Here is a 27,386-nt window from a genome sequence, read left to right as displayed (position 1 = left end):
ACACATGCAGCTAGCTATTCCCTGGTCTCTCCTCCATTGCTGACTGCTTCAATAGGTATCATTATGTACAGTTTTGTTACATTAAAAAAAAATCCAATCAAAACAATGAAATACTTTTTATTATTTTATTTGAAAACTTCAAGGTTGTAAGTTGCCATTGTTTTAGTGCTGGTATAGTACTTCAGTTTTTCAAGTAGAGAAGAACAATTTCAACTACACTTAATGGATTTACCCAGACAAATGTGGTCTTTGACAGCTGTGATCAGGGACTCCACGACAGAACAGAACACCAAACCCATCAGTTTGAAGAGTCTGGCATAACTGAAATGTTACTCTCATTTAAAATAAAAAAGCAAACAAACCAAATAACTTTAAGTACTTTCACAGCTTTTTAAAATGGTTGCTATAGTTAATGATTTTCTCTCCCATTTGCAATACAATAATGCTATCATTCTCAGCATTTTAAAAATAATTTCATTCATAGAAGTATGTTTCAGGTTACTTGTGAAGAGCTAACAGCATGAGAACATGTGTCAGGATATTTTAAGTATTTGCTAGACCAAATTCCCTTTTGGCTTTGTCCTCCATTTAGAAGACTTTTCCCTCCCCAAAGATTCCATTGAAGTTGACAATACTTCCAAACTACATTTTCCAGAACTAAAAATAGATTCCATGTTAGAAAACTTTTGGATTGACATGAACAAGAGGTTGTTCATTATTGTAACAACCATGATTGAAGATACAACAATGCAAAACCCTCAGAACGTGCCAGGGAAACAGAACTGAATACCCTGTACTGTTGCAAGCTAAGTTTGATTTGATTTTTTTTTTTAACATACATCTTGGCAGAACAGCATTTTAATTTCATGTGCCTATAAATAACGTGTTTTCTATGGCAAAAACATCATAAGCATTTAACATCCATGTGCCTCCTTAGCATTTTCTGCCTGCCAAAGCCCACATGCTGGCCACAGTGACTGAAGCCAGTGAATCAATTGAAAAACCTTCTCCCATTTTCCTATTTTTAAGTATTTTTTGCTTCCTTCCGCTGGTACAGAGAGATGTTATTTTAAGAACAAAGGAAATAGTAGTATTGGCATTCCAATATACAGTGGAGCTAAATGCGTCTTTTTTTTTTTTTTTTTTTTTTTAAATTTAAGCAAAAAATTCAAGTTGGTTTTATCTTGCAACATACTTACAGAAAATAGCTTAACATGGTAACTGTAGTCTGCAGTATGCTTTTTAAGCAGAGCAAATTAATGCACAATGAAAAAGTAACATGGAAATAGTAGCACAACTAGAAGAAGAGCAAGCCATCCATCAAGCATTGAAATTTAGTCATAAAATATTTATATTGCATCCTACAGTAGTTGCCTCACTATTTGATCTAGTTCACTGACAGACATACAGCATCATAAAAATACCGAAATGCGTGCCTATTGTTCATGAGTTACCACTGATAATATTAAGGTGACCTAAGAGGTATTAACATAAACACTTCTTATATACTGCTTATGCCCCAGGTTATGATTATTTGTCACCTGTTAATGGCATTGCTTAATTACATGTTGATTTTCAAAAGATGAAAATGTTCTCACCATAAAATACTGCAAAAATTATGTTAGGAAAGACCAGTGACTTGCAGTTTTTAAATCCTGATCTACTTGCTAGTTTTCTGAAGCACCTGCAGTAAAGCCTAGTTGCCCAGCAACATGTTTAAGATGGGAGTCATTAGAGAATATCTGAGCAGAACTTGGTGCTACACAATCTGAAGAGGGAAAAAAATAGCTGTAAATCAGAAAACAGAGACTGCTGTTTTACAGTTAACTGTCTAGTGACCACAAAAAGGTAGAAGAAAAAATAACCAGCCTATAACAAATGAGTTGCAGAATATTAGTATCAGCTAGTATCCTGACTACATAATTTCAGTTCAAACTGTATCACGCTATTTAGTAATATAGCTAACACTTCTGAAGTGGCATATAGTTCATTTATTAATTCCATAATTAATTCGGGGACATAAGTATAACAGTACTTTCCTCTCTGAAACTTTGAGTGTTCATCAATTCTTTCTTGGTTCCTGTCCTTGTAAATCATAAAGGAAGTTTAGAGGCAATCTAGTATTCCGTACCATTTTATCTTAATAGGAAGGAGTTGAGGGAAGGAGAATCCAAAAAAACAATGGGAAGAAGGCTGCAATTGTTTGACAGAACCCCCCACCCCCCAGACCTTATGATGCAGTTGAAAAGAACCTAAGCCCTACATTATATCAAGTAATCTCTCTCAAACTTTGATAGTTAACACCATTACTGCTTGTATTTGTTTCAAACAAACGGAGAGAGCGCATAAAAAGTGTTCTTACCCAATTCATAGAGATGACCACCTACATTAACTAATGCAATAAAGTGAAGATCTACTTTTTCATCTATACTTGGTGCCTGCAAGACAAAACAAAAAGAAATTGTGTTCACTAAAACTCTTATCACAATATGATTAATGAGAACATGTTATAATATGTAAAAAACACCTGGCCAAGAGAAATGACAAGTGAGAAGCACATTCTGGATCTATACAGAATGGCAGAAGTCACACTGCAGAACATTTTGGAATATAAAGAAGCTTTCTGCAATGCACAGATCAGTAAGAATCCTTTCAGTAAAGTATCTGGAAGTACTTCCAATTATAGCTCTACATAAAAGCTTTATTTTTCATTACTGAATTAGAAGTAGTATCAGCTCAAATACATTAACATTAAAAATAGATATTCATATAAATAGCAACTCTTTCACTAACCCATCTCCCATAACAAAGTGATGCAGGGCTAAACTCTGAACCTGTAGTATTTTAAAACTGAAAATATTCACTTGGTCAAAATAATTTTTTCCTCGTAAGCCATGTATAGTACAGTTAACCTGTTCCCTCTTCACAGGCAGTTGAAAGAAACAGTTCACACATCTAAGGTGAGGAGGAAGGAAAATAACCAGAAGTGCCTAGACTGAAATTTCAAACTGGCATCATACAGAGAAAGGACTGAAGTGCAGTGACAGCATCAAGTGACAAGACATAAAAAATGGTTACAGTTGGTAAAGATCTATCTAGCCCAGTACTGTGTTGCCAACTACAGCAAGGCAAAAGCTTTTTCAGAAGAAAACAGGGCATGCACAGCATGGTACTCCGCCAGCACACATTCCCAGCATCCACTAAGCAGTGGTTTTTGAACTTCTGAGCCAAAAGGTGCATCAACACTGTTGTGTTCAATAGCAACTGATGGTCTTATTTCCTTATCAATCTGTCCTGTCTGCATCTGAGCCTTGATCCACAATTTAAGATGATACTGTTTGAGGGATCGGGAAAAAGCACCTCAGTTTTTCTTAAATTATCAACAACCTGACTTCTGTGAAAATATATTTCATTCAGTTTTCTTTCATCTTGTAATTACTGTTAGCCTTATGTGAATTTCTTGAAGCACCCCAAAAATCTAAGAATTTGCCAGAAACCGATTAGAATATAAAATGAATTGTAGAGCCTTACAGTCGCATCGTGTTCTCAAGACTGCGTTAAAAGTTTCCATCTTCCTGATGGTCATGAAAAAAGACTTTAAAAGGTGATCTAAATTGAAGAAATGTAGCAAACAACCAGAACAATAAAGCAAAGGACAAGAAATCACCGTAAGTCCTTCAATACATCAAGAACGCTAAAGAACACAGCATTACAGAGGAACTGCCAACAGCTTACAGAAATTCTATGTAGCAAGCTCAAAAACAAAAGAAAGAAAAACAAAACAAAAAAACCACACAACCTCCCCTCACCCTCATTTGAGATTCACCTCCATGACCAGTTAAAATGTGAAAGACATAAATACCCTGTTTCATCTCTGTTTCAGAGGGCCTAGAAGGGAGAAAGAGCATCCCTGCCGCTGAAGATGAGGCGGCTATCAAAGGGACGAGAGGATCTTTCCACCAGAACTCCAAGGAGTCTTTTTCCCCTATGGCATAAGCGAATTGCCTTTGAGAATTTTGTTTTACAGAAGGCCAAACAGCCAGGGCTTAGAAAAAAAACCAAGCAAAACAAGCAGCCTCTAGAGTTTGGCTACCCCAGTTGTAAACTTCCAAGGACCACAGGTTTCCATAGCTTCCTGCAAGAACCACACAAGACAGTGGCTGACAACCAATGGGAATACCAACAAGGTGCCATCAATCAGAGAACAGTTTAGAGGCATCTAAGCTGTGGTGCCTCAAAAGTGTGCAGGCAGGCAAAGCTGAGAGTCCTTGCCAAATTCCACATTGCCACCTAATCCCCGTGTAGAGATACGACTTCATGGCTGTTCACTTACCAATTAAACCTACCAACTGGGAAATCTGAGCTTAAGGAATGCCAGGATTAGGGGAAAGACTACTGCCAGTTAGTCTCACTTTAGGAAGGAAATGGCTTAGCGTTTAAAAGCTTGCATCTGAACATACGCTACCTGGGCTCAAATTGACATTAACTAGAAGAGCTTGAAGTATCACTATTTCAAAGGACTTTGAGATGTTCAGGATTTAGTTTTGATCACATTTCAAACAAAATATAGTTGTCCCTTTGACCATTTTGAGGGTTGTGTTCTTTGCTAGCTTCTGATAAACACCTTTTATATAGAGGGCATGCTTGAAACGCTGAGCCTATATACAGCTAGAAGATGGATAGGAAAGCCATCAAAAAAAGCATAATTAACTTTTCATAGAGTTTACTTGAAGACAGTGCTGCTCCTATAGAATCCTGCTGAGTTTTTGTACATGCCTAATCTAAATAACGTGCTTCCATTAAGTGCTATTGCCACAACCTGTGAGAAATGTTTTTACATTTTTAATTCCCCGACCTCATAGAAAGAATGGAAGTGCCACACCATTATTAAACTTTCTACAACATGTTCTAATGTAGACAGTCTCCTTCCCTTGTGATTTCTTTTCACCTAATGTAGAGAGTGGTAAATTTATGACCAAGTAGATCTATTACATTTCTTGAAAAATTAGGATTTCAATCATTTTTGATAGACAATTATTTGCATAATCATAAGCACAGAGAAGCAATTGGGTCTGAATAGTCAAGATGACCTAAATCTTTATATTGTAAAAATCTATTGCTTATGACTTAGGCAAATAAGTAACTGGATTAAACTTTCCAAATGTGATGAATCTGATTCAAAATCCCCCCCACCCCTCCTTAGGGACAAAAAAGACATCCATTGCATATGTGTGCATGCACGCACACACAGAGATACACACACGAAAAGAAGCCTAGTCAGGCCAATTTCTATTTCACTGGGAAGCTCTAGAAATTGTAATACTTGAACCAGAAGATTTTAAATTTCAAAGGAATGGAAAGAAGAGGGAATGTCAGCTTCAAGGAGATGTCTTTTGTGGTATCCTTGAAAAGCTACACCTTTGGCCAAGTTTTCAGCTTTTAATGAACAGTCTGTGTGAATGCTTGAAAGAACAAGAGAACCTAGTTCTAAGAAGGTTGCCTGCATGTTCATCACTAGGCAGTGTTTTCACAGGAATTACAGAGGATTTTCTCGTGATTAGTCTTCTTGTCAAAGACCACTGTAACATCACTATCAGTCAAAAGTGTTGGGATGACCTGTTCCTTTGATTTTTTCACTTAGAAGCCCACTCAATGTGCAAAAGGAGACAGCAGATTTGAATGACCACATGTATGAACCACAAGGAAGGAGAAAGACACAGGAGTGTAAACAAGATGATTGTCTAACCAGGATTTGGAACTAACCTGTGGGATTCAAGACTCATTTTTCAAGTCTTCCGAAGAGCTGTAGCACTCAGTGAAAGAAAATTTATATTTCTTTCCCATCCGGAAAAGACAGAAAGAGGACAAATACCAGTATCTTGGGTTGCTTACAGAAGCTTATCCTATAGTTTCAACCTTAGTATCAGAAATAAGTTTTGGTAGCATGGGTTAGTGGACATCACTTTTCCAATTTATCTCTTCAAAAGAAAAAAATCCCTGAAAAATAACGACCAGTAGACTTGAAACTGATTTGAAGAGGAAGAATGCAAGAAGTTTAGCACTCAAAGTGATGGTTCTGAGAACACCTTCTCAGCTGTAATATGTTCTCAAGGTATTGAGATAATGATAATATAGCATTCATGAATACGCAGTCTCATATACAAAAGTGACAGCCAAGGTTATCGTGCCCTCTAATCTTGGATACCACATTAAAAGCACCTAGATAGAATCATTGAATCATTTAGGTCGGAAAAGACCTTTAAGATCATAAAGTCCCGATTTTTCAGAGGATTTGACTGCCTTCTCTGCTAACCTGGACATTCAAATTAAATAAACAGTAAACAATTGCTGACTGCTGTGAGAATTTTAATTGACTTCTCTCAGGCCAATACCCATTTGTTCATGTTATCGAAACAGCACCTCTACATTTCCTCTTCTATTCTTCACTAGCAGATTTCCAATCAGTAATTTTTAAAATAGCACTTCTCAAAATTTTTGCTGTGCAAATGGTACCTCTTCCTACTCCCTGTTGTTGTACTGAGAAATTCCTTGATTTTACCTTTCACCATTGCATGCTGCCCTCTCCTCATGAACTACAACATGAACTTACCTTCAGAAACTCAATGGTACACCCCTATATCACTGTTTGCCCAATTATATCAGCTGGTCTAATAAAGTATATTCCATCACCTACACAGTTTATCTTGCTAATACACTTAGGCCATTAACCCAATCTAAAAGTCAGTATTCAATTTTCATGCATTTGAAATCTTCTGATCTTCAAATGTTGCTAACTTAGAACAAAACTGTTCATCAAATTTGATGTGCACCTGGTTTCTTTTCCCCAAAACGGCATTTCTGAGACAAACACACAATTGGGAAAAAAAAATTATTGTCTTGCTCTCATGGACATACTGAGTAAGTCCTTACCTCATCCTGCTTAAAATTTATTTATAAAAGACAACATTATAAAAACAGGTTCAGTTTTACATGACAGATTTCAGGAAACTTCATCCAACTAAATCTTGTATTTTTGTTATTTCCTTACACTTGCTCTTGAGAGAATGGAGTGAAGCAAGAAGTCTCACAAACCAGTTTAGTAGAATGCTTTGCATTACAGGTAGTGACTGGGAAAGAAAAAAACACCACTTGTGTTAGTCAAGAAATCGTCATCAAGAGCGTGTCAGGTTCTGGAAGAAGAGCAGTAGAGACTGATAAGGAAAAGACAATTTTGCAGAACCTTGAGGAATAAAAAGTTTCAGATGCATCCAATTGAAAGATCATGGCAATAGTAACTGAAGTCTAAGAGAAGAAAAAACCTTAGGGGTTTAATTATACAATTTCACTCACAAGGAGTTACAAGAAGCCAAAGAAAAACATTCAAAAATGAAGTTTACGCAACAGAATATTAGGTATGGTTTGGATTCAGTACATTTTGAAGTAAAGGGGAAAAAGTGATGCAATTGGTATTGGGTAGATCAGGCATCTGTAATTTCCATTTTGAAGCATGGAACATGCTTGGGCAAATGTACTGTGTAGGCCTGTGAAAGGCATTTGAATCCTGGTTAAAATACTGCAATTAAAACAAAGACCACTGGAATGATGATCACAAGTTTCAGCAAGATTATTTCTGGCCCATTCTCACAGAACAGTGACATCTCTATTCATGCTCAATATACTGCAGTGAGTTAATGGTATTTGAAAAGCTCTAGAGTTTCACAGTTGAACATACATAGCTAATTTAGATCAAGGTATCGCTTGTCCAGAATAATGAAAAAGAGTTTCTGTAAGAAAGGTGCTGAGGGACTGTCTTGAGTGCTGACCCAAGAATGGACAAGAAGTTCCCTTCTTAAGCATTCCCTTATGTATTTTTCTACCAAGCTGTCTCAAGCTTATTAACTCTATGTCTCTAACTATAGCTAGAACACTCAAGTGTCAGGTGAGGTACAATTCCAAGCTGCAGGACAGTAGCATCTGATTTTGAATGGGAGAACATCAAGCAAGAAGGTGAAATTCAGAGATGGGCTCTTATCAATGACCCGAGTATCTGGATACAGAATGATTATACAAACACAAATCTCCCTTTAGATCCATAAGCAAGAGGGATTATTCAGTAGTATGCTGCTCTAAATAGGCATTTCTTGGTTTTTTTTTAAAGAACAGGAACTTTAGTCTGACACAGAAAGTAAATGGGAGAAAAAAAAGAGCAAGTTTTCCAACTTGAGAAGTGTAGGAAAGAAAAAAGAATTAGGAGATTAGCTTGACATATAAAAGGCAGCAAAATGATCCTAAGGCAAGCAGAGACGCTAAACTAAAAAAACAGATGAGCTGGAAGAATAAGAGATCATTACAAGGACTGAGGAAAAGTCAACATTACTAATGAAGCATGTTGTTACCTATAGCTTAAAAATCTGCCACATCTACTGCAATTGGATAGAACATTTCAGAACAATATTTCCACTATTTTTTTTTATTTATTACATATTCTTAAGTCATGTGGAGATCTTATCTAAAAGTCAAGGAAAGCTTTCAAGTAGGGGAAGTGGTTTTATTTAGGAAGCACAAATACAGTCTCCCATCATTAAGACTTTCGCTCTTGATTTTGAAACAATCTATTAGGAAAAACTTCTTTACTGAAAGAGTGGTCAGGCCTTGGAACAGGCTGCCCAGGGAAGTGGTGGAGTCACCGTCCCTGGAAGTACTTAAAAGACGTGTAGATGAGGCGCTTAGGGAGATGGTTTAGTGGGCATGGTAGTGTTGGGTTGATGGTTGGACTTGATGATCTTAGAGGTCTTTTCCAACCTTAATGATTCTATGATTCTGTTTTCTGTCTGTCAATGTTTAAGTAGTAGAAATGCACTTAGAACTACAAGAAAGTTCAACTGTATTTTAAACACAAATATACAGGATGGTATAATCCTCCCTTAAATTTAAGTGCATAGATTTCTTAATAAAAGCAATACTAGAACATTTTCATATGATGCTGAGACGAATTCAGCCTCTTGGTACCTCTAGCAGAATGATCAGAGCTATACTTGTTGAAGGGCATTGACAATCCAAAACTTGAAGGGCAAAGTAGTATTTATTATGAAGCCAACTGAGACAGCTTTAATCCCCCAAATGCTGTCTGTTTTTTTGCATATTAAACTAATTTACATATAGTTTGTACGTTCTTGAATCTTCCTGGAAAGGTATGTTATACAAAAGTGTAAGGAAGAACAAGAAGAACAACATTTTAGTAACCAATAAATATCAGACTATATCGTATTCTGTCAGATGGAGACAGTCAGGATCTCAGTGGAGTTAATGAGTAATGTTTTAAAACTATTTTTAGTGGCAAGCTTCTGTTTTGCCAGATACAGTTGTGTTGAAGGCCACTTATTTTTTGAATGAATTTTTTTAACATTTTCAAAGGAAATGCTCACTGCTAATGGATGAGGAACTGTTTTTAGAAATTTTCTGAAGTAAATAAGACTCTCAACTTGCCAACAGCTGTTTTCTAATATAATCACAACAGATTATGCCGTAATGTCCATCCTTGGATAAGTCATGGTTTATTTAGTGTTGAAGTAAACTCACGGTCAATTAATGTTTTTGTTCTAGGCAGGCACACTCAAGCTCAAGCCTTCTTCAATAAGTCTTTTATTAACAACAAGCTTATATAGGTCAAATTCATACAAGATCCCAGTTTCAAATTACAGAAATACGATATAGAATTTTCCAAGTTTTGCTAAACAAACAAAAAAGTCCCCAGGTAAAATGTCAGAGGTTTGCCAATGTTAATGGCATAAATATTAAATGGAGTGAGGAAGCATGAGTTGGGGAGAACTTAACTCTGTGCTTAACTCCATGCCTCCTCAAATCCCAGGTATTTAACTAGCTCCAACTGATAACATCAAGAATGTTCCATAATTCTGAAGATCACAAGAGAGCTAGATACTCAAAACTTCTTAGTCACATAAAGAGAAAGGAGCCTGGGAAAAGGTCTCATCTTGAGATTCTTATCAGGATAAGAATATAAACGCTGTAAAGAAATGGAAGCATTCTGACACTAATTTTTAATATCAATAATACATTAAGAAGGATTTCCACATCTGGAAAGACAGATCTGTATGAAAAAGGAAATTATTTGGACCACAGTCAGAATACTTATTTCACCTCAGTAAAAAATCCACATACCTCAAATAAGAATTTCTAGTAATATAGGTAAAATGTGGTCATTACCAAAGAATGATAAAAATAAAATCACTGTCCCAATTTTGCTTTTAAGACCATTTGCTTCTACATATCAAGATTTTTTTTGCGTGTACTGAAAGTGTGATCACTCCTTAAAAGCGGGATGAAATACCACTAAACCATTCTTTCAGTTTAGTGTTTCTGATGGTGGTCATTGCAGTTTAGAAATATTGGCTATTCTGTGCATGTAATTTTTTTCTACATTTTCAAGATATGTTTGTGCCCTGTGAGTAAAGAAGGAAAAAAGTGTAAGTATTGTATTTGATGACAAGCTTTTACTTATTAGAATGTCTTCACTTTCAGCTAGAATGTCTACAAACTGGATAAAGAAACAGATGTCAAGTGAGAAAGTAAGCCAGCCCCTTGGGATTACAGGAAACATTTCATCTTTACTGAAATACCCAGGGATCATTAAGCAAGACTTAGAATGAAAGAGAAGGAGACTAGGTTTAGGATATGAGAACATAAGCCAGGTCTCAAACACAGAAGAAATAATATCATGTGACAAAGAATTAGAAGCTCCTTGGTTTAGCACATCCAAATGAAAGATCATGAAGATGAGGTGGAAAGAAGAGGCTGGATGTGGAGCCTATGGTGAAAAAAAAAGCCACTTCATGAAGGGCAAACTTCATCTATGCTTTGAAAATGATTTGGCACATGTATTGAATCAAAAATACTTGGACAGCAAAGCATGGAGTGATGTACTTTTGCTGTCCGACATGGGGGAAATTTAAAAAAAAAAAAAAAAAGGAAGAAAGAAATCCTAAGAATGGTTGAGAAAAGGCCCCAACAAAAAATGATGCCTTGAAGACTGGAGTTACATGGCAGAAGGCCAGTCATGTCAGAGTAAGAAAAGACTGAAGATGGACTACACTTACAACAGAATGAAGCCCAACAGATGGAAGGCGTATCAAGGGCCGCCAACGACGAAGACGGATTGACGGACTGGTAGCCTTTGCAGGACCTACATGATTACGTTTGGCCCAGGAGAGGGATGCAGAGTGACACAATGGTGAAGCCTTCGTTCTGCTGTGGCTAACCTGAGGCTGCGATGAGGATGGTGGTGAAGACAGCGAGGACGATGACGACTACATAAACATTAAAAAAGAACATACTTAGCCCACTTAAACTTGAAGTAACACACCTAAAAAGGCAACTGCAAAGATGTCCACTATTTATTGTACTGTCCTTTAACTGATCAAATCTACATAGATAATAATCAAGAATGTGTTGAATTTGAATCAGAAGACAAAAGAACAATGAAAATAAGCAAAGACAAGGTCCAAATCTGAAGTTTATCACCAGATAAGCTAGAGGTTATTCACACCCAGTGAACTTCATAATATGAACACAAGTTAACTGACTCATTCAAGAGACAGACTGTTGGAAAGTGAGGAAGGAGAGGATTTAAGTATCATCTCATGGAAGAAATAGTTGAGAACAGAGTGTGATCAGTTTTGTCTACAGCTACAAAAACTGTAAGCAACAGTTCTTTGGTAATTTGGGAAAGCTAGGTTGTGCTACTCTGGGATTTAAAATGAATCAAGTAACTACTGTAACAGAACCCAGAGTTTCTTTACTGTTCCATTTCTAATATAAAAGGAAAGCAAAGGAAAAGGGAAGCTTACCGTTGTGAGGTATGCAACTTCCTAAGTTTTTCACCTATTCTTCTAAAATAGCAGGCCAGTGGCAGTATTGCCATTAACACTCAGGATCCCTTTAGTATCCGTGGAAGCAGTAGGACTATGTTAAACCATTCAAATTGTTACTATTAGAAGAAAGACCACAGAAGTATTAAAAATGACTCTCAGCTGCAACTGACAAAGTTACAGTAAATATATTAAGACCAAAAAGGACCATTGTGATGATTTAGTTTTGATCTTCTGTCCCACACAGGCCACAGGATCAATCAAGTTCAAGTTTTGTTTGGATCAGAACGTATTCACAAAACAAACCCAAACTTTCAAGCTTAACAATTTTTTTACTACTGAAAGAAATCAGAACAAGTAAACATGTCAATCAATCCTGTCTATAGCTACAGAGACAGTAAGCAACATTTTCATACAGTTTACTAAATATGTTAGTGCTAAATGAAAAGGCAACCTTTCTACTCCCACTTAATGATGATATGAACATGGAATAATGGATTCCACTTGTTCATCTGGCCATGGTGTCAAACCAGGGGCTCACCTTCAGCTTATCATTCACCACTACTTTTTCCTCTTAGCTCATACAAAAATCCCCAATGTCATCTTCAGTCTTTCAGAGAATCCCTCACCTTCTGCCAGGAAATAAAGTTTATCTTTTGTGCTAATCACATAGTTTTTATTTGGCCTCAGAAAAATACTCTTTTGTTTGAAGCTAACCTAAAGGGCAATCCAGATTGGCCTGTGTTAATGTCTTGTGCTTTACTATCTCTTGATTTTACACTGCCTGTAGGTTTTGAGGTGTGTTTTTATGTTGTCTTCCATGTCATTGATAGAAGTTTTTTAACAGTACAGGTCTTGTAACCAAACCCTGCAGAGCTCCACTAGCAAACAAAACTTACTCATCGATAATACCCCACTGAGACCTGCCAGCTGCTTGTGAATCCATTAAGTTTGCAAGCAGAATAGAAACTGCAGTTCCTTAAGATTATACAGTCAATGGAAGGATTCTAGTAGACTTCAAAAACCGAGCATTAGATAGCTTCTCTGAAAAAATTATTTTCACTCTGTTTAATCAATGCATAAGTGCCAGTCAAAACCATTTACTTTCTTTGTACTATTTTTGAAGCAATTCACCTTCTTTCCCGTTCAGTTTTAATTTTTTTCCTTTTCCTATCAAGAGTGGGTCAATGAATTGGTTCTTTCTGCTCCCATATTCCTGACCTTAAATAACAAAGACAGGGATAAGGATTCTTCATGAAGAGCAAGCACTAAGTACAGTAGATACTGTAGAACTCAGAGATAAGCATGGAGTGTTATCAAGTTTCATAACCTGTCCAGAGAATAGAGTTTTCCACAGGTTTGTCACAGGTTTGTTTTTTTTTTTTTTCAATTAGCTTCTGATTTAAAAGCATTCTGATCCACCCTAAATCTCAGCAGCTCCACATAAAAGAGGACAAAACCAGAAAACCTCCAGCCCAAAAATGTAACTATATGAGCAAAGAGGAATTTCACACCGACAATACTTCTAAGAGTCAGAGAAGCTTACAGTTTAACAGCTATTATCCTTCATCTCTACTACTGATGTTTTTTTCAAATTCTTCAGTTGAAGAACTGATTTAAAACGAGACATTTTACATTTAGATAACATACCAGATAGCTTTAAAAACAATTTATGCTCAGCTTGTCTAAGAAAATTCCAAAAGATGACAGATAAAACACTGCTCCTAGAAGTCCTCACAGTCCACAGACCTCCCTACAGAGGGAGGAACCTGTAAGATTAGAACCTGCTGTGGGGCAGAAATTTAAGAGCTTTGCTGACTATAGTTCACGATAAAAGGCAAGACATACTACATTATGTTTTACAATTTTGTAAGCTTCTGCTATCAAAACAGACAAGATTGTTAGTCTTCCTGGAATCCGCAATATAGTAACTGTTTACTTAGAAATAGTTTAAAAAAATGAAACTGGAAAACTTGTTGAGAGTAGGAATTTACTCTGTCTTTGATGCATTCTATTGACTGGAAGCTGCTAAACTGTATACTTTTGCTCTGAAAAAACCGACCTGTTAGCACTCTAAGTGTAATTACTATGAAACCATTAATAAGACTTTGAACAATACCAAATTTAAGATTTGTTTAACAGTCCAGTGATGACCAGAATATCAAAAGATGTTTTTTATAAAGCCTTTTTTACATTTGTTACCATATTTACCACAATTCCTCACTTTTGTCATTCTTAATGATTGCACTTATTTCTTTGTTTTCTGGCTAATATTGCTAAAATAATGAGAATATATTAAAAACACCCCTTGCCTGAATGTAGTAAGACCAGAAAAGACTTTAAGTTCTCAAAAACTGAATTTATAACCTAGAATGCCGTTTAAGGCAACTATTACTAGTATTTTAATATTTCTAGGTCAGTATTTGTCCCCATTTTAAATTCCATTCATTAAACCTTTTTATCCTTTATTTCCTGTACTAGTGGGTCCCCTAGTGAGATCAACCAAGACAAACTTCCTCCCCCCTGAAAATATACTTTTGCATTTGTAAGAGTGAAATTTCGATAGACAGTATATAGGAATTCTGGAAAAGCAAAATTAATACTGGATTATGTCTAATTAACAAGGCTGCAATAGCCATAAAACTCCATGCATTGCTTTAATAATAAGCACAAATTAAACTGTGTCAACTGAAGTTGTTTTCAACTGAATATTAAAAAAAATGTATTAAAATAGAATTACATAGAATTACATGTCAATATTAATACGAAATTAATGTTAAATACACATCTCCAAATAAAGGATACAAAGTCATACATTTCACATTTAATTTAAAATGTGGAAGACAAATCATAACTTGAGACGCTCTATTCCAACAAGACTTATTAACAGCTAGAAAATGCAGGGAAGAGAGAATTAGACTAACTTCACAAGATGAAAAAGGAGCATATTTCTGTGCTCAAAATTGTAGCAGGTCAAATATCTGAAGTGGTAAAACAAAAAACCCTGAAATAGAATTGAATGTTATTGTCATATAAATCAGTAAGCACATTAAGTTTATGGTTTGTAATGCAAAAAACACATTATAAACAAGTTCCATGGAATCTTCATGGAATAGGTCAAAAAAAAAAAAAAAAAAGTTCAGGCAATTATCATCTGCCCCAATCCAAAACTCATTCCTATATATAGCTTTTACTAAAGCCTAGAGCCGTTTAAATCTAAGATCTCAGGGAAACACCTATAAAGTTCCTCAGGCACCAAGAGCTATGCTTTTGCACATACCTAAAAGTGCAGAAGTTTGATAGTGCTGAGTAGGTCATGACTTGGCTCACACCCAAACCTGTCAGGCTCTAGAAATAGGGATCCATGTGCTCAGCTTGTTTGGGGAACCCAATCCAGCAAAGTACCTCAGTCACGTCTAATGAAAAGCGGAATCTGGTATTGCATGACCATTTCTTTCTAAGAAGAAATATTTATTACTGATTAATTTGCTAGTGGTTACAAAAATTCATCTGTCTGGAAGCTGAAGTTTGGGGCATCCTCTCAGTGGAAAGTTCAAGCCCATGCCACCTTCTTCTAAGGAGGCTTCCCTGTCTATCAACTGACAAACTATGTTGGGACTGGGGCTTTCTTCTTTCCTCCATTTTGAGGTTGTGTCACTGTGTGGAAAGAAATGCTAGCTGCACTGGGTCAGAGATCAAACGAGCTTTAACTGCATATCAACATCACTGGAAACGTGGGAAACAGAAGGAGATACAATACTTTCAATCCTGGTCTTTGTTTCCTATGCACAACCCCGGGATCAGAGGCCCTGCCACATGTTCTGCATCTGCTCGATTGAGTCAGTCCATGAGAGTGCAATATCTCCTCCCAACAAACTAAGTGTTTGTGGCCTCGTTATACAGTTCCCATACAGCAAGCCCTGTAGCAGAGAAGGGCGAGGTTGAAGTTACAATAAAAAGTGCAACTTTTCCAGCCAGATGTGCAATATAAGAGTTATAGCTTTAAGATTATATTCAGACTTAATATCTATCATTTGCCCCCACCACCTTTTGAGGCTTTTTTTTTCTTGTTTTGCTTAAGAAATTGCTCGTTATTGAATTAAACACACTATTTTAAAGTGTCTATATTACAGTTCAAAGTGTAATAGCATTTTTCCTCCTTAGAAGTCATTATCCTTAGTGGGTTTTTTTACATGCAAATTAAATCTATACATCACACTGTCTGAAAAGATCATCCTCCTCCTCCTCCCTTCACAAGTGTTTTTAATCTTTTAACAGCATTTCAAGCCTGTTTTGGTGGTGGTGGTGAAACCTTGAGAGACATTAAGTTCCTTCAGGCTTTTATAAGAAGATAAGCAGCTAGACAGGGAAGAGAAGCCTGACAAAGGAAGTATTCCACAGAGGCAGAAGCTGCTTCATGAGCTCATCTCCAACAGTACACCACAGAATTCACACGAACAAGAGACATTAATAAGAGATATTACAAATATTTCAACTGCAAGAAAAGCCTTGTTCCTCACTAGAACTTCCTTGCACACAACAAAAGCCTGCACAACATGCAAATTCTTCGGAAGTTCATAAACTCCACTCCTCACAGACCTACTTGTTTGTCAACATTTCAATACATACTAATGCTGATAATGGTAACTGAGACTACAGTTTTTAAACTGAATTGGGCTACATCTGCTAACTGATCAACTTCTGCACCAGTAAGTCAAGTTACTGTTTCTGCAGCTGGTAAAAAGAAAATCTTTACAGTATTCTCCATGTCAGTTCAATCCATGATTAAGAATGGACAGTATCCTGAGAGTATTACTTTGCTAGACATATGGGTAAAGACAGAGCTTAAAGACAAGAAAAATGGTGAGATCAGAGCACCCAAAAAAATCTTTCCAAAATTAGTGATACTTTATCTCTCTCTGAAGGCCTAAATTTAAGTTCTATGGCCTATGTTAGGCAAAAGTCAAGCTAGATTATCACAATGGCGACTTCTGTGATCAAAAAATTAGTGGAATTACAAAAAAGAAAATTCCAAAGGCTAGGGAGCTCTGGAAAACCTAAATTAACTAGACTTTTCAAATAGTTTTTTCTCTACAAGATTTTTTTTCTTAAAATAAATTGAACAGCATTGTTGCACACCCAATTACCATATTTTTAGAGTGCTTCCTTGAGCAAAGTCAGTTGATGCAACATCAATTCTCTGAGTAGTTTTAGTCCACTCTCTAGCTCCAGCAATATTGGTAAAATGTTAGCAGTTTTAAGGATTGTAAGTTCTTATATTTTTCTCCCCACAAATTAGTGGTTGGATAAAGAAAAAAGAGAGCCAAATCAGTTTCTCTTGAGGTTGAGTGTGAACTCACCTGGCATATCAGCCTGCTAAAATGCCAGTGAGCAAACACATGGCTAGAGCCTGCTGCTTACTGTCTCTTACACACATAGTGCAAGAACAGCACTGGAAGCATTATGGATTGGAGAGATGCAAAAAAAAAAAAAACTTATGGCAGGAGGTTGGTAGAGATGTTGGATGCAAAACTGTAGAAACATTTTATTACTTTCACTTGTTATTTATTTCTTATATACTTGTTATTTAAATTAATGGGCTGCTATATGGGTGCGAATATCCTCTATAGTTATGTTTCATCCTAGGAATCAGAGTTCCTTCATACAGATTTTACGCGTAAGTCCCAGAATAACAATTCAGAGCAATACTGTATTAATACCTTATTAGTTATTTGCTCAGTAGAGGATAGAAATCAGATTGATGCATATGTCTGAAACACTGACACGTTAAATAACAGGGCAGTGCAATGAGTCAAAAACTAACCAAGTATAATTTCCGAAACGTTTCACATGATTATAGTAAGCTGATTTTTACACTTTTTACTGCGTAGGCTGTAGAAGAGAAAAAGCTACAGCTAACATTTTAGGCAACATCATCGCCTTTACAAGACAGCTTACATGCTTGTTCCGTAATACTAAGCTAAACAAAAATCATCTTACAAACAGTTATATAATTGATTTTATATTCTCCCAAGATGCAAATGTTTCTTTATTCAGAAGAAACACTGAGGAATATGGGCTATTTTAGAAAAAAATCCCACCATATGTTCTTGGCAGGAGCAAAAGGGAAGCTCCTTTATGTTTCTTCTCTAACAATAAATTGTAATGCCCCAGGGAGCCAGACATCTTTGAAAGTTCAAGTTTTATAGCAGTTGAAAACAGAGTGCATTGACTCTACTTAGTTCTTGCCAATGTTAACGACTGTTACTGTGATCAAAGTCTAACTTAGCGCATTCCAAGCAAGATTATAGTTCTCAAGGCACACTAAACAAGTTTACAGACTACAGTTTGCAGTTATGGTTTGAGTTAAGGAAGAAATCAAGCTGTGGTAGCTTTTTTAGTGGATGCCAACTTCAATCCATGTTAAAAAAACTCCTGATCATACTTGTGCACATCAGTATGTACACTTAAATATACTTTTTGTTCACAAGTATCTCATTTTTTTGTGAATATCTGAGACCAGTTTTTACTTGTGACTTTTATACTGACAGAGTCAAACACCAATTTTGATTTTCAAAGGCTAATATTTCCACCATCAATATTTTTGATAGAGATCTAATGAGGTGCAAGAATGTTGTTTTCATTTGAAGTGCCAGCTCAGATGCAGCACCTCAGTCTGCTCAGTTCTGAGCCTCATTTAGCCCAACATATAGTTCTAGCAGCCAAAGCTGTCAGTTGGTAAATAGTTGTATGAAGTGTACTAAAATAAACAAACAAGCAGGAGGAGTTACAGAACCAAAGGCAGTATTTTCTGTGCTCCCAGAAATAGCTGATCTATTTAATACTCCAGTTCTGTTTTCTTCTCTCTCCCATAATAACTAGTAACTGAAACACTGTAGGTTAAACTTCATTTACGGAAGAAGAATTTGAGAGCTCCTAATTTTCTCCTACAAATTTAGGCCATGAACAAAATCAAAAGCTCTTATTATTCTCTAATCAATATCTAACACAGGTATTTCAAATGGCCATTTCACTTGTATTTATTTGCTTGATTGAAACATTATTTTGAGCTGTGCTGTAATAACAGTTAAAGAAGTAAACTTCCCAAAGACCACAAATCACATTCTGCTAAGCAATAATGCATAAACCATGCTAAAACTCCCCTGTCCAAAAAAATTTCAACCTCGAACACAAAAGTGGTTCCATATGCCGCAAGTACCACAAGACATAATATAAAGTTCACTCTATCATTTGAACTTTATAACATAAAGTGATATGGAAAGCCATTTGTCAGCAGTTAGTGATACCTTGATGATGCACAAACAGCCTGCCTATTACTTAATACCACAACTATTTGAGTATTTGCTGTCCACAGAAGCAAAAGCTGATCTAAGTCTAGTCTGCTAAGCCTTCTCCTCTCTTCCCAGGAGCGTGCTTCTAACACCTTTGTGCCAGCGTTAGCTCCTACAAGGCTATAGGATGAGCTGTTTCGGGAAGCTGATGGAAGACAGAAGATATTGTGCGTAATCTGACAATCCAGAATGATTTCAACAGCTACGGACACACACAGCCGGCTAAAACTTCAGATACTATTACCAGAATAGTACTTGAACAAGAGTTAAGTGTGTCAAAGCCTTTAGAAATGCAGAAATTGAGTACAGATTATTCTCTAGATCTAATTCCTTGACTAAAGGCCAATTAATCTTTTTAAAAGTACTTTATACGTTATAGTTTGCCATTTTCCTGACTGTAGAATTGAGCTGTAATGAAGCATAGTTGCAAAGTAGTGGATATGGATGTCAGTAATATGAGAGCAGAACAAAAATATCTTGCTACTCATATTATTATATTCACATATTAAAAAGGTCATTTATTTCAAGAATCAGTACAAGTAATATTTTCTACCTGGAATAACTTCCCTCAAGCTATCATAGCATATCATTGTTTAATTGAGTTAAACAATTTCTCCTGGTTTATTTCTGTAACAAGTGTGCTTTCGTATTTTCCTCCTTTCCTACTCTCTCAGAAAACTCTACAGTAACTTTTTATTATTAATGAAAATTAGTATGTAGGATACAAAATAAGTTTCTTCCCCAACTCCAAATTCAAAAGGCCTATTTGCTCTGCAAAAGACTCTAGACCTGGAAGTCTCTCTCATGTAGTGACATGTTTTCCTGTTTTCACAAAACTCTCTCTTCAGATTTTCTGATCTGTTACTTGAAAATAGTTACCATGATTGTTTTCAAAGAAAGCAACCCAAGCTAGTAATACAAAAAAAGTTAAATATGAACCTAACCCTGATCAGTGCTATTAATTGCTACTATTTCTCCCTCAGATTTTGCTATAACTTCTTCATTAATGACACTGTAGATTAGACAGCTAATGCGGATGCTCTAGCATCCACAAACTGTATTGTCTTTTTAACATTTTTGAAGCGTTGTGGGTTTTCAGGGTTTGTTTTTGTTTTGTTTTCTTTTTTTTTTTTTTGTAAGAGGGTATCAGAAATGTTAAGTTGTGTGGTAGTATAGGGTTTCAGCAGTTCATGAACTGCTGAAGGAGGCACCCGAAGAACAAAAAGAAAAAGAAAAAAAAAACACAAATGCAAAACAAACAAACAGAACAACACTGCTCAGTATGAAGCAACAATATAAGGACCAGCTTAAAAGTGTGTGCAGTTCTGCAAAGAAGCAGGTTATATTTTCCACATCTTCAGACATCCTAGGTATTATAAACAAAAGTATATGCTCAGTAGAAGACTCATGAAAGAATAAAGAGGATCTTGAGTAGCTGGCAACTATTCTAGTCTCTGCAATAGCTGCCTTCCAGGAGCTATCACATAGAAAGGAGAGTGAGCTGGATCCATGAAGCTTTACCATAAAGACCTAGATCCTTTTTTTGGCAGCTTTGGATATGAAATACCTGTCACTAGAGAAAGTGTAAGCTTAAGCAGCATGAAGTTTAACAGAAAGACTGTTACAACAGTCTTACATTAATTGCCCTCATTATGGTACTGGAACATGGGACCAGAATCAAACCACCCTTGAAACCCTTGAAACTAACACCACGCTTCTCCTGTGGAATTATTCCCAGATCTTACTGCTTGGTACTAAAGTAATTTTAAACAGACCTATATTTTTTACACATAGAAGTACCCATAGGACTGCTTTATCTATTTATGTGCTTTACTGTAGTAAAAAAGTGAGCCATGGAGCCACAGAATCCGGGAGTCTTAACAAAAAACTTGAAACAAACCTGGTCCAAAACCTGGCCTGAAGGATAAACCCAAATTTACAATCCTTTAATTTGAAAACCTGAAATGAATTAGCAAAATGAAAACTGCTTAACTGTTCTTAAAATTTAATCTCTTTGAAAGAGCAAAAAAACTTCTCTAAGAAAATATTTAAGTCATTTAATAAAAAATCAGTAAACTTCATTAAAAACCTCACGTATTTTAATACAAAAAAACAAAAAACCTCCCCAAAATACTCAGTTCTAATCCAGTCTGTAGATGGCCTGTAAAATTTTAAATGCAATACCATAAGTTATATAAAATGGCTAGGAACACAGCTTTTTTTTTTTTTTTTTTTTTTGGAAACTAGGCAAATTAATCACAGCTACCAAACTTGTGAAGCCTGTTAAAGCACCCATCAAATCAGAACACTCTATAGCTCTCAGCTTCAATCCATTTGCTTAGCAATTCATCTTAATGCTTCATCTAAATAGATCAAACATTAATGATAAATCCCAGAAGCAAACTGATCACTGTAACTCTTCCAGCAATCACTAACTGGAATATAGAATCCAGCAGTCCACTAATATTAAAGTTATACAAGTAATATCTTGTCAAATACTTTTTTTCCCCAAATAGAACTCTTCTTCAAAACATAAGAAATTAAAAAAAAAAAAAAAATCCTGAGTACAGATTATCCTAAACCAGAAACAAATCCTACCCACCTGACAAGACGAATAGATGGAACACACAGATACTAGAAAGATAGCATTGCTTTACTCTATTACTTCTAACCTTTTATTTCTAGACAGACTTGCTTTATTTCGAGGTTGAAAATACTCACATGCATGGAACAGAAACAAAAGCAGAAAATCCACTAGCATATTGTAAAAATCAAGTAGCCACTGAGACGAGAAAGAAGCTTGCGAAGACTTAGCAAGACTGTCAGGAGCAATCAACAAATAAAGGCTTTACTTAGAAACATTAAAGGCTGAATCCTTAAATATCTGAGAAATCAGAGCCCAGAAAAAAGAACTATTATCAGAAGAGAACCTGTCTGTACTCTTTGCTATTTTTAAACCTTCTACATCTCAAGATTCCAGAAAATTTTACTTTCATCTCAACGGTGTGATGGTGTGTTTTGCATGGTGGAAGTAAAAAATAGAATCTTGAAAGCAGTTACAAACCTTCTTAACCAGGTTAAGGCAGCAAAGCTGACTGCCATACATCCCACTTTTGGCAGTTATACTAACACAGTTGAGCTTAAGCAACATTGTCAGAAGAATTTGAGTGGACAGTAGTATGCAATATCTACCTAAGGGACAAAACTACCAACAGAGCAGGCTATTCTTAGGAAGCACGCAAGCCAAGTTAATCATCCTAAAAGAGCAGGCCTGCAAGTTTTCTTAACCTTTAATTCCGTAGGAGACCTGGAAAGGACAGCACTTACTAACATTAAGCAACTATATAAGCCACTACATAAGCCACTTAATTCAAAGGAAAGATTTCTATGCAAAATGCCCTGGCTGTTGGGGGGGGGGGAGAACAAAAACCCAACAGAGTCATAGGAAGGCAAACATGTTCCTTTCCAGTGCTCTGAAAGGAAGTTTAAATTCTCAGGAAAGTAATCGTAACAATAACGGATATGCAGGAGGAATGGGATTCTCTTCTCTCTTGCTCCAAAGGTGCTAGAAATTATCAACTTACCCTGCAGGACAAGTCAACATCCTTGTATGACCTGCATATGCTAACTTCAGCATCTTCAAGGGCATGCTGTTCATCAGTCCCTTCACCACTACATGAAGAGGTATACAGCAACATTTCAAATGTGCCATTAGAAGGAAAAAGAGTAGGAGATTAACTCACTGCAACTCTCAATTACACTTCTCAGCATATTCACGTTTCAGCTTTGTTTTGCTTAAAAAGGATTGTACTTTAAAGTAAAGCAATTCCTCCTGTACAGATGAAAGGGGAGGCGTTGCTGCCAATTTAACTACACTATGGTAGGACAGGATCTTCAGGCAATTAGATGTTCCAGAAAGATAACTTGTTTATTTCTTCCCTCCTTGGTTGATGGATCAGAACTGTTCTGAAAAATGGTCCTAGGACATGTATTCAAGCATTGTATTGTTTCAACTTTGGAAACAGAAAGACAGGAAAAAGTTATTTTACCAGTCTAAGGAATATCCATATTTAATTACTCCCATATTCAGTTATGCAAAATGGAATAATAAATATTTGACGAGGAAACTACCTATTCAATATTTGTGTTTAGACATGGTTGCTAAGATAATATTATAAATTTTTATTACGAAAAAAAGTCTTCATCTTTCCACACAATTACTAATCTTTTATATTGTGGTTATCTTTATCAGGAAACAAATTAATTTGTAGAAGTTCAAGAAGTTAACTGTCCCTTATTAGGAGATTCCATCATCACTTAGATGCTTCCTGAATCTTTACGAAGACTCTCAGGAACTAAAGAGCCCTTGCATTTTCTTTCCCAGTCATTCCATAATTTCTGCATAGACAAACCATTCCCTGGATGAATGTCACAGGACATCAAAACAATTAAAGAAGTTCTTCTCTTTCACAAGGATCTCAGGAAAAGATTCAGTCTTCAGCAACTTGTGGGAATAATCCCCATAGCCTCTCTCTTACTGAGCTTGCCAAGAATATCTAGAAAAGGACTCATTTGTAAAGAAGAGAGACGAGATTTTTTTCAGTCTCTCACTTAGAAAATGAAGAGAAATATGAATTTGTTCTGATGCTTCTTCTTGAAATATAGAACCTTGATTAATTTAGAGAAAGATATAAGAAGCAAAAGTGTGGCTTTTTTTTTAAAGAAAATATCACAAAGGAAGTTGAGTATCTACAATAGAAATGGTTAAAACAATTCTCTTAATCTTCATTTCCAGATGGTGGGGCAAGGGGGGGCAGAAAGGACTGCTTTGCTTTCTCCAGCATTGTTTAGAAGACACTGCATAAGCCATAAGAAGAAAAAAAACCTCACCTACTGTACTTCAAAAAAAAAAAAGAAAGCAGATGAGCCACTGCAGTCACAGCCAAACAAAGGAGGGTTCCTCTCTTTGTCAAACAAAGCAGTGCTAGCAACAATCTAATCAATTTTCTTTTTGTGGAACAGATACTGAAATCTGAACCGGAAAGATGAAAAACTGCCTTAGTATGACTGAAGCAGAAAAATGTTGACTGTTAAGTTTACGTGTATTTTAAGGTTTTTTGTCGGTTTTCGGGTTGGTTTTTTTTTTGTTTTGTTTTGTTTTTTTAATATCACCCAATCTGTTGGGGGATAAAAGCTTATAAATATATGTATTACTGAGACTTTATCTGAATTAGTATTTGTATACAAACACCACATACACAATGGCAAACCAAGTAACCAAGTATTGTACTTTTTCTTTTCCTGAAATAAAACTTTTCAGACTCTCATAAAATGTTTGTTCCACTTGTATGATTACTATGGATCTTACTTACAGTCTTACCTACAAATCTGCAACATCAAAACCTCAACTTTCATTAAAAATACTATTATTGGCTGTTTTACTCTGAAATGAAGCTTGAAAAGATCATCCATGTTATATAAAAGCTTAAAAAAAACCCAAACAAACAAACAAACCCAAACAAGGTTCAAGTTTGGTTTCCCCCTCAACAGTGCCACTTGATTTTGTGCCCTGATTTTTGACTAATGACAGTACTGCAAACCAAGCAATAATCTCCATTTCCCTGTAAACCTTTAACATATGATTGTTTTCATTTTAATTATATTCAACTCAAAGTAGTTATTAACAAAGATTTTTTTAAAAAATGAATACCTCAGTCTGACCTTCATGGGCACTGGATTCATGAGTGACACGAATAGCCTAAAATTAAAACATATTTCAATCAGACTTTAAATGAGAGACTTTCAGTGTTTTAAGAATCACTGTATGCTCTTCATTTCATCAAATGCCATAGGTATAACTATTTTTGTTCAGTGCTTGTAATAAATAGATTAAAAAATTAATAAGCAAATAATCTCTACTTCCAAGGATCCCAGAAGACCAGTATTTCAGTTTCATCACAGTCAATTCGAATCAAATACCTAACAGTTTGTCATGGCACTTTTACACAAGAAAACACTGTAGGCAAGTGTTTTTGTTATATATCATTCTTGAGCAGACAAAGTACTTTAGATAGAAGCTCTGATGAGACGTCTTGTGACCAACATTTCTACAGAAAAGGTCACTGAACCTCTACTGTTTCTGTTTGTTACTACTTCCCTCAGCCACATATTAACACCCTTATTCCTGAGGGCTTCACAATAAGCTTAAATTGAACTCAGACTTGGAAATCATCGAGATTTTCATTTTGAGAGAGGATCATCATTACCATCAGGAGCAACAGCACCGTTCTCCCCTTCCACCACTGGCCAGATGTTTCTGCCGCATCCTTTCAAATAGCACTAATGATCTGGCTAACCACACTATCAGATGGCTCATCTAATTGTTTGGAGTGGTGGGTGAAAGAGATTATATTTCAGCCAAATCAGCTCTCTGTGTGCCCCAAACTGCTAGAGCCAAAGACTAGAAGGCACAAATGAAAGGAGGCAGCAGAAGGACCATCCTTTCAGCAATAGCCCCAGATCAACTTAAATTGACCATTAAACTGCAACCTGAACCCACCAGAAAGATTATTTCTCATCCATTTCAAAGTCATTTTAAACTAAGCCAATGAATTAAAATGGATGAGGAACATTGACAAAATCCATTCTGCTGACTGAGCTATGGGCAGACAGGAATACTTTAAACTACCAAAGCAGGGTTTTCTTTGTAGCAACTGTCTGATCACAAGCTCACATATGAAATCGAATTGTTTAAGTGCTTCACTGGATCAAGTCTTAAGGACAGTACCTGCTCATGCAAGTAATTCTTATACCATTTTAAATAAAAGTGAAAACACATGATACTAACTTCATAAGTTTCTAGATATTTGGCCCTCTCTTCAGGAGTCATAGATAATGAATCTTCTAGGAACTTTTTCAGCGAAGAATTAGTTTCTTAAAAAAATAAAGAAGACATAATTAGAGTCATACTTTAACTCCAACTTCATTCAAAGCTTACAGAATGCTGATATCCAACAAAAGATTTAAAGATATAATTACATTGTATCTTTAAGACACTGAAGGCTGACTGCAAGAGGAATTGTTACCTGCTGCAGTTTGCAATGTTTTGAATGCTTTAGTTCATGGATTAGTATGAAATACTGGTTTTACAGTTATAGGTAGAAATGCTCTTTGAAGAGAGATCGCCCTTTATGAATGGTTATATTCAGAGAAAATAGTACAACACGTATCCTTCCCTGCATGCCTCCCCACAGTTAAGGGAAAAAAAGGGAAAAGCCGACAAAAAACCCCTGCCCACCCACCCAAAAAACTTACCGAAGTTCATTTTATCTCTGTTGTTTGCAATAGCATGAATTAGCCCAATTGTTCCACAAGCATTGTTAATGGTCTGCTTCATGAAATACACTGATGATTTGACATCTTGCCCCTTAGCTTTTATTCTCTCTTCTTCTTCTGTCCTGAAGGTTTCATACTAGAAGGAAAGTTACAGACATTTCACAAATAGTACAAATAGATACTGGCTACATTATTCAAGCAAAAATAGTTTTAAAAAAGCAACAGCTAAGTAATAGAAACCAAAACTCAACTTGTAATTTGAAACGCTTAACATATGTTGGTCTGACAAGTATATGTAAACTTACTCAACTGAACAGCTCTATATTGTTTCTTAAACCAATGCCTTGTCACTAGCCAAAACCAGTCACACTTGAAACAACATTTATGAAATATGCGTTACCTAACATAATTTCAAAACATTCAAAATATTTCATTGATCTGAGCACCTGTCACCGTCTCTCTTCAATCCAACAAGAAGCTTTTAAAGGACAGAGGTCTCAAAGCACTATCAAGCAAACCGTAATACCTCAGGTGTTTAATCAGCATTCTTACAAGTTCCATTTTTACATTTCCTTTTTTCCAGGAATATAAAATAAGATTTATATAATGCTCACAGCCTCAAAACAGGCCCTTCAAAAGCTGTATTAATAAAATGAATGTTTATTTTCTGTAATAAAAGAAATAATTTAGTTTGATTGAACAATCTAAAGTACTTGTTTTGTAAAGATCATAATTGACTAACATCTGTTGTACTGTGCAACAGTGTGTTGGTTCTGTGGGGGTTTTCTTGGTTGTGGTTTGCTGGTTCTTTTGG

At 36.0% G+C, this 27,386-nt stretch overlaps 1 protein-coding gene across 1 annotated transcript in view; it reads right to left on the bottom strand.

The window, feature by feature from the left end:
- UCHL3 (ubiquitin carboxyl-terminal esterase L3 (ubiquitin thiolesterase)) overlaps positions 1 to 26,708 on the bottom strand; it is a gene marked incomplete at its 5' end in the record, with an annotated part of 28,914 nt that extends 2,206 nt beyond the window's left edge. Inside the window, 4 exons of the mRNA XM_009583759.1 lie at positions 2,363 to 2,438; positions 24,948 to 24,995; positions 26,085 to 26,170; positions 26,552 to 26,708. Of these exons, the coding sequence (XP_009582054.1) occupies positions 2,363 to 2,438; positions 24,948 to 24,995; positions 26,085 to 26,170; positions 26,552 to 26,708 (367 nt within the window). The remainder of the gene's footprint in view (positions 1 to 2,362; positions 2,439 to 24,947; positions 24,996 to 26,084; positions 26,171 to 26,551) is intronic.
- Between the last annotated feature and the right edge of the window lie 678 nt (positions 26,709 to 27,386).

This window comes from Fulmarus glacialis, unplaced genomic scaffold, assembly GCF_000690835.1.
Source record: "Fulmarus glacialis isolate BGI_N327 unplaced genomic scaffold, ASM69083v1 scaffold17948, whole genome shotgun sequence".
Lineage (NCBI taxonomy): Eukaryota > Metazoa > Chordata > Aves > Procellariiformes > Procellariidae > Fulmarus > Fulmarus glacialis.
This window is presented reverse-complemented; position numbering and strand designations above follow the sequence as displayed.